This window comes from Plectropomus leopardus, chromosome 22 (genome assembly GCF_008729295.1).
Source record: "Plectropomus leopardus isolate mb chromosome 22, YSFRI_Pleo_2.0, whole genome shotgun sequence".
In the NCBI taxonomy this organism is placed as follows: Eukaryota; Metazoa; Chordata; class Actinopteri; order Perciformes; family Serranidae; genus Plectropomus; species Plectropomus leopardus.
The window spans coordinates 21,234,946-21,250,101 of NC_056484.1; the positions used below are offsets into that span (position 1 = coordinate 21,234,946).

Genomic DNA, 15,156 nt, shown 5'->3' on the forward strand with positions numbered 1-15,156 from the left:
GTATGCTATTTTTTTTTTTTTTTTTTAAATATTGATGATTTAAATACAGGATTTTAGAAATATCAGATTTGCCTGTGGTCTGCACACAGCCTAAAATAATGTGCACATCTTGTCCTCTGCTGCATTAATTTTGACCGCTCCTTATAAACATTGTTTTGTTGTATTTCAATTGCTGGCAGCATTCAAACTTCAAAATTAACCTCTTTTCTTCCTTTCAAGTATGATTTCTTTTTCCCCAACCTTATAAAAACCAACATGAAAATGTTAGGAGTGTAAAAACATAATTCACAGATTAATATTCTATATATTGATATTAATTACTGTATTTCTGGGATCAAGAGGACGAGTTCCCTGAAAGAAAAACTCACATGAACTATGGTAAAACTTCATTAACAGAAATGCAAATAGCCTCATGTATTTAAGTAATTTTTAACAGTTAGTGTCTCTACAACCCCAAACATGGGTGATGATTAATTTTCAGTTGTAAACTTCAGAAAGTCATGTTTATGACACATTTTCATAAACATATCAAGTATGAAGATGATAAAACAATGTTTAGTGTGTTTTTGAGCAATTTGAGACAACCTCTGACAATACATGATAAGGAACAACATTAAAATAGAACTCAGTATACTGTATTTTTACATTTGACCCTTACAACTGTACTTTTTTTTTTTTTTTTTTAATGAATGAAAAGAGGTCGGGAGAAACCGGAGCACCCGGAGTAAACCCGAAATAACAGTCACAAAAACATTTAACAACATTTTTTTGCTCAGGGAGAAACCAGAGCATACCCCAAGAAAACCCAAAATAACAATCCCAAATAGCATTTAACAAATTTTTTTGGTCTGGGAGAAACCGGAGCACCCGGAGAAAACCCTCACAAATTTAGGCACAAATTAATGAGTTTGGCCTGAACCCTAAGTGCCCTAAAACCCTAGGAATCTAACGATTCTCTGGCATATAGCCGACCCACGAGGTGCTGCGGTGACTGGCTGCACAGCGCGGCTGCTGCTGCTGCTGCTGCTGGCCTCTGGCGTCACGTCACCTTGCATTTGTGCCCCCTCGGTCGAGATAGCAGAGAATTCCTGCTGTAGGGCGTCATGCTCTGCTGTGCGTTTGTCTTTCTTTGCCCTCAATGCCTCACATTTCGCCTCCAGAGGTCTTTCTTTGCGCGCTTTGTTCTGGAGCTTCTGGAGGTCCTTGCGGAGGGCTTTATTCTGGCGTTTCAAGGCTTGTTTTTCAACCTTCAGGAGATCATATGTGTTGGCCAGAGCTACTTCTCCTCGGATGCTGCTGCGGAGCTCCCGAACCTCAAGCTGGAGAGCGCTGTTGCTTTGGTTCAGGGCTTCAATCTCAGACTTGATGGAGTTGTGTGTTTGCTCCACAGCTGCTTCTTTGGAGCGCTCTGACTGCAGCTCCTGAAGTTGTTTTTGCAGAGTGTCATTGTCCTTGGTCAGGACTAGTTTCTCTGCCTCCATGGTGTCAAATGTCGCCTTGAGATCGCTCAGAAATCTAATGGTATCCCTGGTGACCTGGATTTTGGCAACTGTGGTCTGGTTCCGCTTCTTCAGGTCATCGATGTATTTCTTCTTCTTGTCGTGTTCGGTCTTCCAGTCCGGCTCATTTTCAAGCTTGCTGCTGAGCTCGGACTGGGTTGTCTTCAGGACTGTGTTTTCTTCCAGAAGGGCTGGCAACTCAGCTTCCAGTTGGATGACTTTGCTTTTATAGTCTTCTCTCCCCTGGAGCTGTCTGGTGGCATCCTGGATTTGACGTTTCAAATTGACGTTTTGTTGTTTTAAAACGTCAATTTTCTCCTGTGTCTTTTGGTCGTCATCAATCTTCAGATCTTCGGATTGGATCTTGATGACCTCGAGTTGCTGCTCAAGGTCATCCTTTTCCTTCTCGAGCCTCTGAAGTTCTGTTGTTTGGGCCTTCCCCTTTTTCTTTTCAGCCTCGTAATCTTCCCGCAGACTGTCAAAGGGGCTCAGCTTTGTCTGGAGACCCTGAATTTTTTGCTCCAGAGTCTCACGACGTAGGTCCAGCGCCTCATTCGACACCTTGATGGACTTGTAGTTGTTAAAAATGGTGCTCTGCTGGTGCACCTTGTCAGTGAGGCCCCGGACCTGTTTCTGCAGGGAGACGCAGAGTTTCCTTGCAGATTTTTCCTCTGCTTGGACTTCTTCTAAAGCCTCCTCAGAGACTTCGCAGTTCTTCAACTGTCTTTTGATGTTATGGATCTCCTGGTGCAGGGTTTTGAGCTGTTCACTGACGGCCCGCAGGTTAACAGTCATGGCGGTGAAGTCAACATCGCCTTCTGCCTGCTCCTGGTGGAGGTCCATGTCGATGCTGTCCTCAGTGGAGACCTGCAGAGGCTTGTTGTTTCTCCTACCACTCATGTTCTGTTCGATTAAGGCTGGAAAGTTGAAAGCACTTCTCTGTTTGTCCACAGAAACACAGTCACAAGCTGTACTGGCAGCTTATTAGTGTTGCTGAAGAATGCAGCACAGTGAAATGGGGATGAACAACTGTTGACAGTGTCTATCTCTGGTAAGGCCGCTAACACAAGAATGACAATGTGTCTGTCTGGAGTCACATAAGTAAGGTCTTACCCAGACTGTTGGTGATCTAACGTGTCTGTGTTACACGTGCTTTAGAATGTGGACCTATGTGACATCACTTCCTCTTGTAGAATTGTTGCTTAAAAAAAAATAAGAGGCAGCTGTTGCCTTGGCAACAGTGAACTGAGTTGCATTATGGGTAATGTAGGCATGAAGAGAATGTCTGGAATAAAAGAGAGGATATCTCTCATTATCGCTCTCATTAATGATTATAGCTTACATACTCAGATGTCCAGTGTGGGTCTGACAATGCTATAAGGTTCTGAGTCTGAGTTTTAACAATATCACACCGTTGACTTGCTGGTTGCTGCGTGTTGAATGAAACCTACAACAAATAATTATTAGTAATTTTATTATTACAGTCTTCTTTTATATCTCTTTTCAAAAGCGAGTTACAAAGTGATTTGTAAACATAAAAAATAAACTAGATACTGATAAAACAAATCTGATAAGGGTGGGGCCAGGAGGGGTTATATAAAGCCACTTGGGCACTGACTGTGGGAAAGTGGTTGTCAGTGGCAACTAGTTGTGATACTTTTCAGTTGTTTCTCACCTTAGCTAATTTTCGTTAATTTTCATTTGACTTCAGTTCTTCACCTCTGTTTGAATCGTGATTTTTGGTTCTTTCAATCACAGGCTTTTTTCTTTCAAGGCATGGAAAGAAAACTAATGATCCAGGTTTGCAAGGTTTAATACTGTTAAAATGCCTCCAATGTGTTTAATACTGTAATTACCTTATCCAGCTCTTAAAAAATGTCTCAAAATTGAATAAACTAAAATTTTCAATTTAACCCGCTCATTCAGCACTAATATTTCTCTTTTGAAACAGTATGCCTTACTTTATTTAGCTGCATCCAGCAGCACTGTAGGTCACTCTGTCAGTCCTCAAAAATGTCCTCGCCCTTCGATAGCCTAAGGTGTGTGTTTGGGTCCATGCCAATTGCTCAAGGAGGGAAGGCAGTGAGATTTGCAAATTTGCAAGTCACTAATTGTACATTTGACTGGGACGCGCCAACTAAGGACAGAAAAACTTGGCCAAAGGGCCCTCTACTTAAATTAACATACCAATCTTGAGAATTATGAAAACACCTCAAAGTAATTGGTTGTGTTCTGATGTTGAGGATATGATGAAGATACAGCATATCTTGCTCATGGTAACACATTATTTTTGAAGAGGAGCTTCTGACCAAAACCCACAGTGGACTATAAAGTGCAGAAAGAGCTCTGCATCAGCTCATTTTGCATCTTCAGATTTTCTGTGAGGACATCTACTAACTGGCACAGTGACATTTGTGTTATGTTTAGTTTGATCTGACAGACTTACCAGTTCGATCTTGCTCGTCCTCCACAGAGCAGGAATGTCTCTGAACTGTTTGAACATCCCCAACAGATTCACCATGATGATTGCAGCCAGTGCAGTCTGGGAAACACAAAACAAGATCATTCAACAAAACAGTACAGGAAGACATCAGCCATCGACTTTTTTTTAATCTCATTATGTGAAACACGAAGCATTCACTGGTTTTGGGGACTTGATTTCTGCATCAAAAGAGCTGTAAGCCTCTGTTTGCTCAACAGATGGAGAAGAAAATAAAAGTGCTTGTGGCTGCACCCAAGACGCCAAGCTGCCAGACAGGAAGCTGAACGCTCTGCATCATCGGCTCCAAAGCTTCACCCACCTGAGGGAGCGGCTGGAAGACAAAACCAATGGCTACCACCACCAGCAGCACCATGAGAGACGCCAGCAGCCCTGCAATCTAAACACACACACACACACATGACTGTGTCAACATCACCTCATTGTAAGTATGGCTTTACAACACCAATTCAGCAAAGTTAGATAGTGTAATCACTCTGTGTTTGTGCTACCTGTGTTTTTCCACCAGTGCTCTCCTGCACCAGGCTCCTTGACATGGAGCAGGTGATGGCGAAAGTTTGGAAGAAAGAGCTGATGAAGTTACACAGGCCGATGGCAATCAGCTCCTGAAAGCAGAACGACACAAAAAGTTGGTTTGGTTTCAGAACACTCCAATTGAAAAAATAAGTTTAGCGCAATTTCCTATCAGGTATGACTGATTTGTACTGTGCCCAAGTAAGATCGCTTCCCCCGATCTATGTTTGTCCAAGGCGGGCTGTGCTGCTTGTCTGATATATTAAATTGAGACCATTTCATAACTTGAATTACCACCTCTCGGTTGAATGCCTCTGAGCACAAATCAAGTTGCACTAAAAGTTATCATCCATGTCTGTGACAACATGGATCCTTCACACACATCTTCATCAGTTTCAAGGTGGACACCCAAGATTAGTGTCATTGATTCTGTATCTGACTAAATGCCTCCCCTTCTGCTCCTGAGTTATGACCAGAAAAGTGTTTTTTGCTGAACATTTTGATGTCAAAGTGAAGACCTTTTGGATAAAAAACTGATATCACTTCTTCATTTTATCCTTTTAGACATTTGTGTAAAATTTTGTAAAAATTTACATATGAATTCTTATAGTCAAAATCATGGTTCATGAGGTCAGAGAGACCTTAACCTTTAACCCTGAACACCGTATTCTAATCTAAGATCATTCTTGAGTCCAAGTGGACATCTGTGACACATTTGAGGAAACTACTTCAGGGCCCTCTTGAGATATTGCATTTACAAAAATTAGACAGACGAGGTCACAGTAACTTTGACCTCCGACTTTTGACCACCAATATCTAAACAGTTCAGAGTTGAGTCTGAGTGAACGTTTGTGTCAAATTTGAAAAAATTCCCTCATGGGGTTTTTTTTAGATATCCCATTCATCAGAGTGGGATGGACGGATGGATGAACTGATAAAATGACGAACAGATAACCTGAAAACACAATTCTTCTGGCCACAGTTATTGTTTGCATGTTTTGGTACAGTTGATATTGACAGTTGTTTTTGACACATAAACACTATACATTGACCAAGTGTGGTACACAGTGTTCATACTAAACAAACAATCCAGACTTTGGAGTCAAGTGTACTCAGATCCAGGCCCCAGTCCCTGATGTGAAAGCCCCCTTAAACAGCTTCAGGAAATGACCCCAAAAACCAACAGTTTGTAGATAAGATAAGTGGATGTTTACAGTAAAGAGCGCAGAGCAGTGATTTGTGTTCACATGCTCCAGTATCCTTGTCGTTGTGTGGTGTGAACCAACAAAAAACAATACCAAAAGACAAGGTGCTTTGTTTCTGCTGGAGCTCAGAGTAAAAAACTCAGTCCTTTATTATTATTTTACATTTGACAGACTGACAGAGCCAAGCTTCTCCGCATATGTCTCAATTTTAAAAATAATAACATGAACATTGTCTGAAACCAGCTAATTTTGACAGGTCTTAGTTTTAGTTTTAGACGGCTGAAGTCATTTTAAATCTAAATGAAATACCTCTAACCCAGCTACCCTTACATATTGAAAAAATCTGCTTTAAACCGGGGCAAACCTAGCTGAAGAAATGAGTTTTCGTTAATCCCTTACCTCAATTACAGAAAAGAAAACCAGGTTTCGTATGTACTCAAAGTTTGAGAAATCATTACATCAGAGAAGGGCAGCTGTAACCCAGTTACTTAAGTGCATGTAAAGATGCTGATTTTCAGGTTAGTGTCCTTGGTCCAAAACACTGTTGTGACCTGTTGCCTGTTAGGAAAGTGCTCACTGTATATTTTTAAAATATAAATAGTTAACCAAAGTTGCCAGTAGGCAAAATGTTACATCAGTCCCCAGCAAGATCATTTAGTCTGTCTTTGAAACTTGCATTACAGTCTGTTCAAATTAAATGAAAAGAAACGTATCCTTATGCATCTGAGTTTTGTTTTTCTAGTGTAACTAAAAGGGTACGTTTGATATTTTCCAACCTGGACCTTATTGTCCAGGTTGGAAAATATCAAACGTACCCTTTTAGAGAACTAACGTTTTTTTTTAATTGGTCCAGGATTGGGCAGGACCCAAAACAGGCTACAATGTAAACACTCAGGGCATGTTTGCACTGTTAATTTAGATCCACTAACTGTTCTTAAGAGAAAATTTCCTCTTTAAACTTACGTACAAAGTTTTTAAGAAGATTCTGACATTCAACTATGTTTTCTTCTTTGAAATTTTGCTCTAGGAACAGAATCAACGCACCCAAACATTTTGTTGTGACATGTCTATGCAGAATAATGAGTTATTCTGTTTTCTCCTCAGGTGTCAACACTAACCTGGTTGCCATCCACGCTGTAGCCATGCTTCAGGGCAAAGATCTTGGCAAGTGAGATGCCCATTGAGAATCCGACAATTGCTACAGCGAAGGAGTCTGTGACCAAACTGGGTAACAGAGAGAACTCTGGGACTGAAGGAGGGAGAAGCCTGAGAACACATTACATAACACATGTAGTCCATCAATCCCAGTGTGTAAATATCAATTTGGCTGAGATATTATAATGGTTCCTTTAATGTACCACACAAGAGCCTAAAACCACAAAATTAATACAATTAAGATATGACAAACAAGTTCTTACGTAGTTTCAAATCTCTCAGTTATAAAATCTCATGCCTGAAATACACAGATCTAAAAATTCAATGTAACAACCTACCCCGTTGGTATCTTCCCAACCACGTCCACTTTGTAATCCTCTGATAAGGACAGGCCATACGAGACGCTGGTTGACACGATGACCACGATAATCTCTCCAGGAATGGGAATGGGAAGTTTCTTCTTGAATCGCTCGTTGAGGTCTTTGATCACGTACAGGAAGACGAGGCACACCAGACCCAGGATGAGAGTGGAGACATTTGTGCTGGTGATGTCCATGAGTACTGCCTTGACGCTCTGGAGAAAGAGTGTGGCATTTATGACATAATTAAATCATCCATTTTTTTAGCAGTTGCGAAACAAAAGCAAAACATGATCTAGCAAAAAAAGGCAGTAAACTAGAATATCCATCTCGAGCAGAAGAGTGTTTTTGCAAAACATTATGATGTCACAATGAAGTTGACATTCGGGATATAAAATGTCATTGCTTTATCATTATACCCTATGAGACATTTGTGTGAAATTTTGAAATAATTGGTCCATGAATTCTTAAGTTACAGCCAAAACTATATTTTGTAAGGTCACAGTGAACTTGACCTTTGATCTTCAGCTGTCAAATTATAATAAGTCCATCATTGAGTCGAAGAAAATGTTATTGCCAAATTTGAGGAAACTCCTTCAACACCTTCTTGAAATATTGCTTTTATGACAATAAGATGGATGGCAGGAAACAGTGGCATGATTTTTGACAATCAAATTCTACTAATTACACTTTTAAGTCTGATTGGACGTTTGTGTCAAATTTGAAGAAACTGCATCAAGGTGTTCTTGAGATGCCGCTTTCATAAGAATGTGACGAACAGGGTCACAGTCACTTTGACCCTTGACCACCAAAATATCATCAGTTCATCACTAAGTGCAAGTGAAGGTTTGTGCCAAATTTTGAAGCATTTTTGAGATACTGCATTCACAAGAATGGGACAGACGGAGAACCTCAAAACATAATGCTTCCGCGCTGGGGATAGCTGTGGCCAAAAAACAATTCTCTCAATTGTACTCTTGCACTCAGTCTTTCCACTTAGAAAGCATTCAATAGCTATTGGAACTCACATAAATAGCAGAGAGGGGCCCACTGAAGCGCTGTGTTTTCACCCCCAGCAGGTATTTGAGCTGAGAGACAACGACGTGCACCGCTGCTGCTGTAGTGAAACCTCGCACCAGGGGCTCTGTGAGGTAGATCGCCACAAAGCCAAACCTGAGAAGACCAAAAACAATCTGAAAAGAAAGGAAAACAAAATTAAGAAATAGAAAAAAGAAAGGAGGAGGTTGTTTCAAACAAAAACACAAAATCATGGTGTTGATACACCAACAGTGACTTGGACATCCTGCTGCTGAGGGTAAACAGTGATTTTTGAGCGTGAGAACATTTCAGCAAGCTGTATCACTTCACTGTGATGTTTTAATCAAATAACAGACACTCCATGGGGGGTGAAATTAGATAGACCAAATCAACAGTTGCTGGCTAAGTGTTCTGGTTGTTTCAAAGCTGACCTGGATGATTCCCACTAGGGTTGTGAGCACAACGGCCACCTGCACCCTCCGGGCATCACGAGCTTCCACATCCAGGACGGCAGATGTGTTGGATCCGTTGGCAGGCACGACATAAAACATGGAGTCAGGGGCCTCCCTCACTGCAACACCGCCGATCATCAGACTTATCACTGCAAAGGTGCCTGCAGATCACAAATAGAACGGTCATCTGTCAAAATATATTATGGCGAGATCACAGAAGTACTACCTCAATTCCAAAAAAATTGAAGCGCTGTATAAAACTTAAATAAAAGCAGAATGCAATGATTTGCAAATCCCTTTTGACCTATATTCAACTGAATACTGTACAAAGACAAGACATTTTATGTTCCAACTGATAAATAGTGTTGTTTTGTGAATATACAAAACAACAATACAACACTGAATTCGATACTTGTTCCAAAAAAATTTGGACAGGGACATGTTTATCACTTTGTTCCATCAGCTTTTCTTTTAACAACTATCAGAAAGTGCTTGTTCATGTAAGACAATAATATTGAAGTAAAGTTCTTTCTCGTTGCTTGATGTACAACTAATGTTGCTCAACAGTCCTGTGTCTCCATTCCTGTATTTTGTGCCTCATAATGCACGACACATTTTCTATAGAAGACAGATCTGGACTTCACGAAGGCCAGTCTAGTACCCTCGCTCTATAACTACGAAGCCACATTGCTGTAACACGTGCAAAATGTGTCTTTGCATCGTCTTTAAGCAGGGATGTCACTGAAAAAGACTGGAAAAGACAATGTCTGGATGGCAGCACATGTTGCTCCAAAACCTGTATGTACCTTTCAGAATTCATGGTGCCCTCATAGATAGGCACTTGCACAGCCACATACCTTCACAGATGCTGGCTTTTGAACTCTGAGCTGGTAACAGTTCGGGGGATCCTTTTACTCTTTGGCCCTGAGGACACAACGTCCATGATTTCCAATAACGATTTACCAGTGTACCTGTGAAATGTTCCAAACAGGTGTGTTTCGAGCATTTCACATCTTTCCCAGTCTTTTGTTGTCCATGCAACAACTTTTTTGGAGTGTGTTGAAGGCACCCATATCAGAATGAGTATATATTTTCAAAAAACAATGAACTTTATCAGTTGGAACATTAACTTTCTTGTTTCTGTACTGTATTCAATTAAAGACAGGCCAAAACAGATTTGCAAATGATTGCATTCTGCGTCCAAATCTTTTTTTAAACACTGCATTTCTCCAGGATTGGTTCTGTGCAGCATTGGGATGTCCACTGTAACATGTAGTCTCCCTTTGAGTGAAAAGGCCATCTTGTCCAGCACTTGAAAAGCAGCCCAGTTACGCCCTCACACTCTCTGCCAGAAATTAAGGGATCATCATTTATACAGCAACTCACTGAGGCCATCTGTTCACTTCAGATCAGGTCTTTTGTTTAAAGGTTGGGATTTTTGTCTGATGGACTTAAAGGTTAGCTGACATTTGAGATGGCATGGAGCTTTTCCTGGGAAAGAAAGGAAGATGGGTGAGGTGAAAAGCACTAAAAATGTACAATCCCGCTGCTCAGGCTGATTGCAGCTGCAACAAGTACATCCAACACCTCCTAGTCTGGATAAATGTGTAACTTGTGAATGTCTAGATAGTTAGTTTGAGCTGAGCTCTTGTGTATGTGAGATATTGTCGGAGGGCAGGTTGAGCTTGTTATACTGCTCTTGGCACTGACTGTGAAAGCACTGCCCTAAAAACCACCATCAATTCACATGTAAACATTTACACTGAGATTGGATTAGGGCACCACACAACAATACCTTTCCTTGAAATATGGAGTCAAAGGCCAACGGCAATAACAAGAGATGAGGGCAGTGGGTTCACTGAAATTTCACAGTCCTGCTACTCAAGACAAATCTGGCCACAACAAGCACATACAGTAAAACATGTCCTCCTAAACTGGATAAATGTGCGTCTAATACAGACAGTGGCAACCGTTTTTCTATCACTAGTGCTTAATATACAGCCAGAGAGAGAAAGAGAGACAGAGAAAGCAGCAGAAGGGAACAAAAATGTAAATACAGTCATAACAAAAAAACCTTTCAACAGAACGTCCATATAAACAGAAAATAGAGTTGTAACAGTTTGTGCAAGCAGAATACTCTGTATGTTGACTGATGCATGTTATGTGGAACCAAAGTTCACAGTGAGTTTTTTTGAAGATTTCTTTTTTAGCCGATTTAGCCTTATTTTGACAGGACAGATAAAGTGTGAAAGGGGGTGAGAGAGGGGGGATAACATGCAGCAAAGGGCCAAAGGTTGGAGTTGAACCCTGGGCCGCAACTGCAAGGACAGACGAGGAGGGCGTATTGGTGTTGCTCCATACTTCTTGGGGACACGAGTGGAAATCCAACACGCAAACATACATTTGACATCACCCAGATGTGTCCATCAACTGAATGATAAATGTTTGGGTGATTTGAATGTTTAGGTGGAACTAAGTGAAACACTCCTAATGCACCTTTTCATTTTTTATTATTCTATTTGTTTAGTATCCTCAGTTCCATATCATCAGAAATGTTTTTCAGTTTTATAGCCTGTTGTGACCTGTTGCCTGTTAGGAAAGTGCTCACTGTATATTTTTATAATATAAATAGTTAACCAAAGTTGCCAGTAGGCAAAATGTTACATCAGTCCCCAGCAAGATCATTTAGTCTGTCTTTGAAACTTGCATTACAGTCTGTTCAAATTAAATGAAAAGAAACGTATCCTTATGCATCTGAGTTTTGTTTTTCTGGTGTAACTAAAAGGGTACGTTTGATATTTTCCAACCTGGACCTTATTGTCCCATATATTTGTGTTTGAGTAAATAATGAAAACTAATGTTTTTTTTAATTGGTCCAGGATTGGGCGGGACCCAAAACAGGCTACAATGTAAACACTCAGGGCATGTTTGCACTGTTAATTTAGATCCACTAAAAGTAACTGTTTTTGCCACTGACACACGCAGATTAATGGGCCTCATTCACCAACTGTTCTTAGGAGAAAATTTCCTCTTTAAACTTACGTACAAAGTTTTTAAGAAGATTCTGACATTCAACTATGTTTTCTTATTTGGAATTTTGCTCAAGGAACAGAATCAATGCACCCAAACATTTTGTTGTGACATGTCTATGCAGAATAATGAGTTATTCTGTTTTCTTCAATTCTACAGTTGTATAATATTATAAGATTTCTATTACATTAATATTTTTACAATTTTTAACATTTATAATAATTCTAATTCTTTCATAAAATGTGCAGTAAGCATTTGTAGAGCTAGCATATAGAACAAAAAAATGTCTGAAGATGCCCCGAGTGGTTATATAGTAGTCTTTTTTCGCTGCTGTGGTCTCGAAAAATATTTTTTATTTTGACACAAAACATTGAAAAGTAAGGTGCGTTCCCTGCAGGAAAGACGAATACAAAACCAAACACCAAACATCGTCATGTGAAGCATGGATGTATTTCACCTTAGCAGCCCCACATATGCCCTGGGTCATGCACTTTAAGTGTGTGTGTGTATATGTGTGCTTGTGTATGTGTGTGTGTGTGTGTGTAGTGAAAGTGCCATCTTGCCCAGCACTTGAACAACAGCCCAGTCATTCCTTCTCACTCTCTGCCAGAAGTTAAAGGTTTATAATGTTCCACAGCATCTTGTTGTCAAGCTATTCCTTAGACAACATTTGCCAACTGCTTACTGTTGTTCGCTTCAGATCAGATTTTTTGTTGCAAAAGGTTGAGCAGGTTCAGTTCATTGTCAATTATTGTTTATTGCTAATTTCTCAGATGGCCAAATACAGTAGTTCAGAGCTGACACTTGAGATGACTTGGAGCCCTTTCTAGGAAAGAAAGTAGCTTGACGGGTAATATGTCATGGGTGGGGTCACTGACATTTCACAATCCTGCTGCTCATGTCAGCTGAGGACACTGCTGTCACTCCTGAGGGAAAGTATTTTCTCTGTATGCCATTTCAAAAAACAACTTAATCCTTCATCTCATAATGTAAATCAGTTTGTAATGTGTAATCCTTCTGATAGTTAATTGAGTTGATACACAGAGCAATGCTGTGCTGTGCTTTGCTGTGTGTATGTGTGTGTGTGTGAGAGAGAGAGACAGAGATGGCTGGCAGTTTTAGCTGGTCATCTTACCATTCTTGGCGCCGACTATGGAGAGCAAACTGGCAGTGTGAAAAGGCCACTGGCTGACTGACTCTAAACAACATATTCTCCTGGAGCTGGGCAGTCTATCACTGTTACATCCATATCATGAGACTGCATATCATAGATTTTGGATATCATAATAAGTGTTGCCTTTTCCTGATTTTAAAGGGGACATTAGACTGTTCTAGCTATTCTATTATTTGCCTTTGCCAACTTAGTCATTATATCCACTTTACTGATGAATATTTAACAAATAATCATCAGTATTCTTTGACCTCCCTGCCTGTTGTTTTTGTTTCCCATGTTTGCTTTATTTTTTTTTTTTTTTTGTCATTTTCATCCAAATATCTATTAATTATTTTCTTATGTGTGTACGGTATTTGTAATTTTGGTATCATTGCAACCAATAAATGTTGTCATGATTGTTGCAATTTGTGTGATTTCTGTTATTGCCTGTATTTCTGTTACAGGGGGCGGGAGGGTGAGGAGAGAAAATATGAAAAAATGGAGGAATGCTTGGGTGCTCTGTGATTAACTTGCCTTGCACTGTTCTTCTGATAAAGTTAAAAAAATAAGTCTTATTGTGTAAATATTTTGTGAAAAAATTTGTGAAACATTTAAATACCTTTAGCCCTGTGACTGTTGCTTTCCGTCATCTCTGTTACTGTTAAACGTAGTTTAAACCATTAACAGAGTTGAGCAGAACAGAGTTGATGGGGACAGAGTTGACGATTTTCACCTTATTGTAGCTTTACTGCACACACTAACCTCCAACCGGATACCACATGGTATGCCAAAAAAATCGACTTATTTTGACTTTCAGCATATTATTGTTTTAGGAAAATGCACAAGAGATTTATGCAAACAGATCTGACAAATAATCCACTGTTGGTGTGACCTCGACATTTTGTACAAAAATAATAATAAAAACCATGGCCTACCTCACTGCCTTTTACATGTTTCCTGCTGGATGAGGTAATGTCACTGAGCGCAGGTGAAAATGTTTTTTTATATGAATTCTTAGAAGATTTTTATGCAGTTTTATAACAGAGGTAATGGAGTTGACCAGAAGACTGCGACAGACTTAAAATAATTGTTCTAAATACTGAAATTGAATATGATACAAAAATTAGATATCCTATGCAATTGATTTTATAACTGTTAATAGAGTAAGCACAAAAACACAAAAATTATTATTATTTCATGTCAGTCAAACTGAATGTATACATCAGGAGCCAAAATCAGTCAATAATGGGTGGGATGTGCATTATTACAAAACAAAACACTATGCACTTTATGGACACTTAAAAAAAGAGCCCATCATGTCTCTCCAACAATGCACTTTATAGATTTATATTTTTGATGGTTATAGCTTTCTACTGACGTTTATCTACTTTTTTTCAATTTGTTTTTTATTATTGACTTGCACTGACTTACACTATTTTTTTCTTTAGGGGAACTTAATTTCATTTTTTTTAATGTTTGGAAGTGCATAATAAAAATGACAAATAAAGGAAATCTGCATCTGATTTAGTTCATATTTAAATTGTGCCTCAAATAAACATCAAACATTATTACAAGCAAAGGTTTAACATAAATAGTTCTATTATTTGAGACTGATTCAACTAAGATTTTTTTGGTGAAAATTTATGAAAGGTTTATCTGAGGGACACAAAATGTACCCATATGCCCCCAAAAGTGACTGTTCTCTGAACGTCTCCCCCAGGCAGCGATTGTCCAGTCAGAGCCGTGCAGCCATGCATGGTCTGTCAAGATTCTGATTTTTTTTTTTGTTTTGTTAATAAGAAGTCCAGTGTATGACAAGCACATTCACTTGTAGTATTAGTGCAAAATGCTATTACAGTTTTAGATTAGGTCAGCAGCTCTATTCTGCTCTTTATGTCACGACATACTTTCGCCAGACACATCAGTGAACTTTTACTCTCGTAGTTTTAGAAGTGAAAACTCGTTAAAATATCGAGCATGTATGCTAAGTAGCCAGACAGCGTTATGTTAGAACCTAATAACAGTCTGATCTTACATTTTTCCTTATCATACAGACAACTTACACCCACTTACAACTTCTTTATTTCCATGTTTTCCACATGCATCATCAGCTGTTTTGGATACTGACCTGTGACCTGTTGCATTTTAACTGCTTTTTTGCTTCTATTGAATTGAATCTCAATACTGGCACTGGCCCAGTTTGTAGGAGAAGACTTACCAAAACCAGCCACTGCCTGTGGAAGCGGTTTAAT

General features: G+C 39.5%; 1 protein-coding gene across 1 annotated transcript in view; it reads right to left on the reverse strand.

Moving 5' to 3' along the window:
• slc26a5 (solute carrier family 26 member 5) overlaps window positions 1-15,156 on the reverse strand; it is a 28,369-nt gene that overhangs the window by 8,930 nt on the left and 4,283 nt on the right. Inside the window, exons 5-11 of the mRNA XM_042511672.1 lie at window positions 8,701-8,882; window positions 8,260-8,424; window positions 7,211-7,446; window positions 6,836-6,983; window positions 4,491-4,604; window positions 4,301-4,378; window positions 3,946-4,041 (exon numbers count right to left, since the gene is read on the reverse strand). Coding sequence (XP_042367606.1) covers window positions 3,946-4,041; window positions 4,301-4,378; window positions 4,491-4,604; window positions 6,836-6,983; window positions 7,211-7,446; window positions 8,260-8,424; window positions 8,701-8,882 — 1,019 coding nt within the window. The remainder of the gene's footprint in view (window positions 1-3,945; window positions 4,042-4,300; window positions 4,379-4,490; window positions 4,605-6,835; window positions 6,984-7,210; window positions 7,447-8,259; window positions 8,425-8,700; window positions 8,883-15,156) is intronic.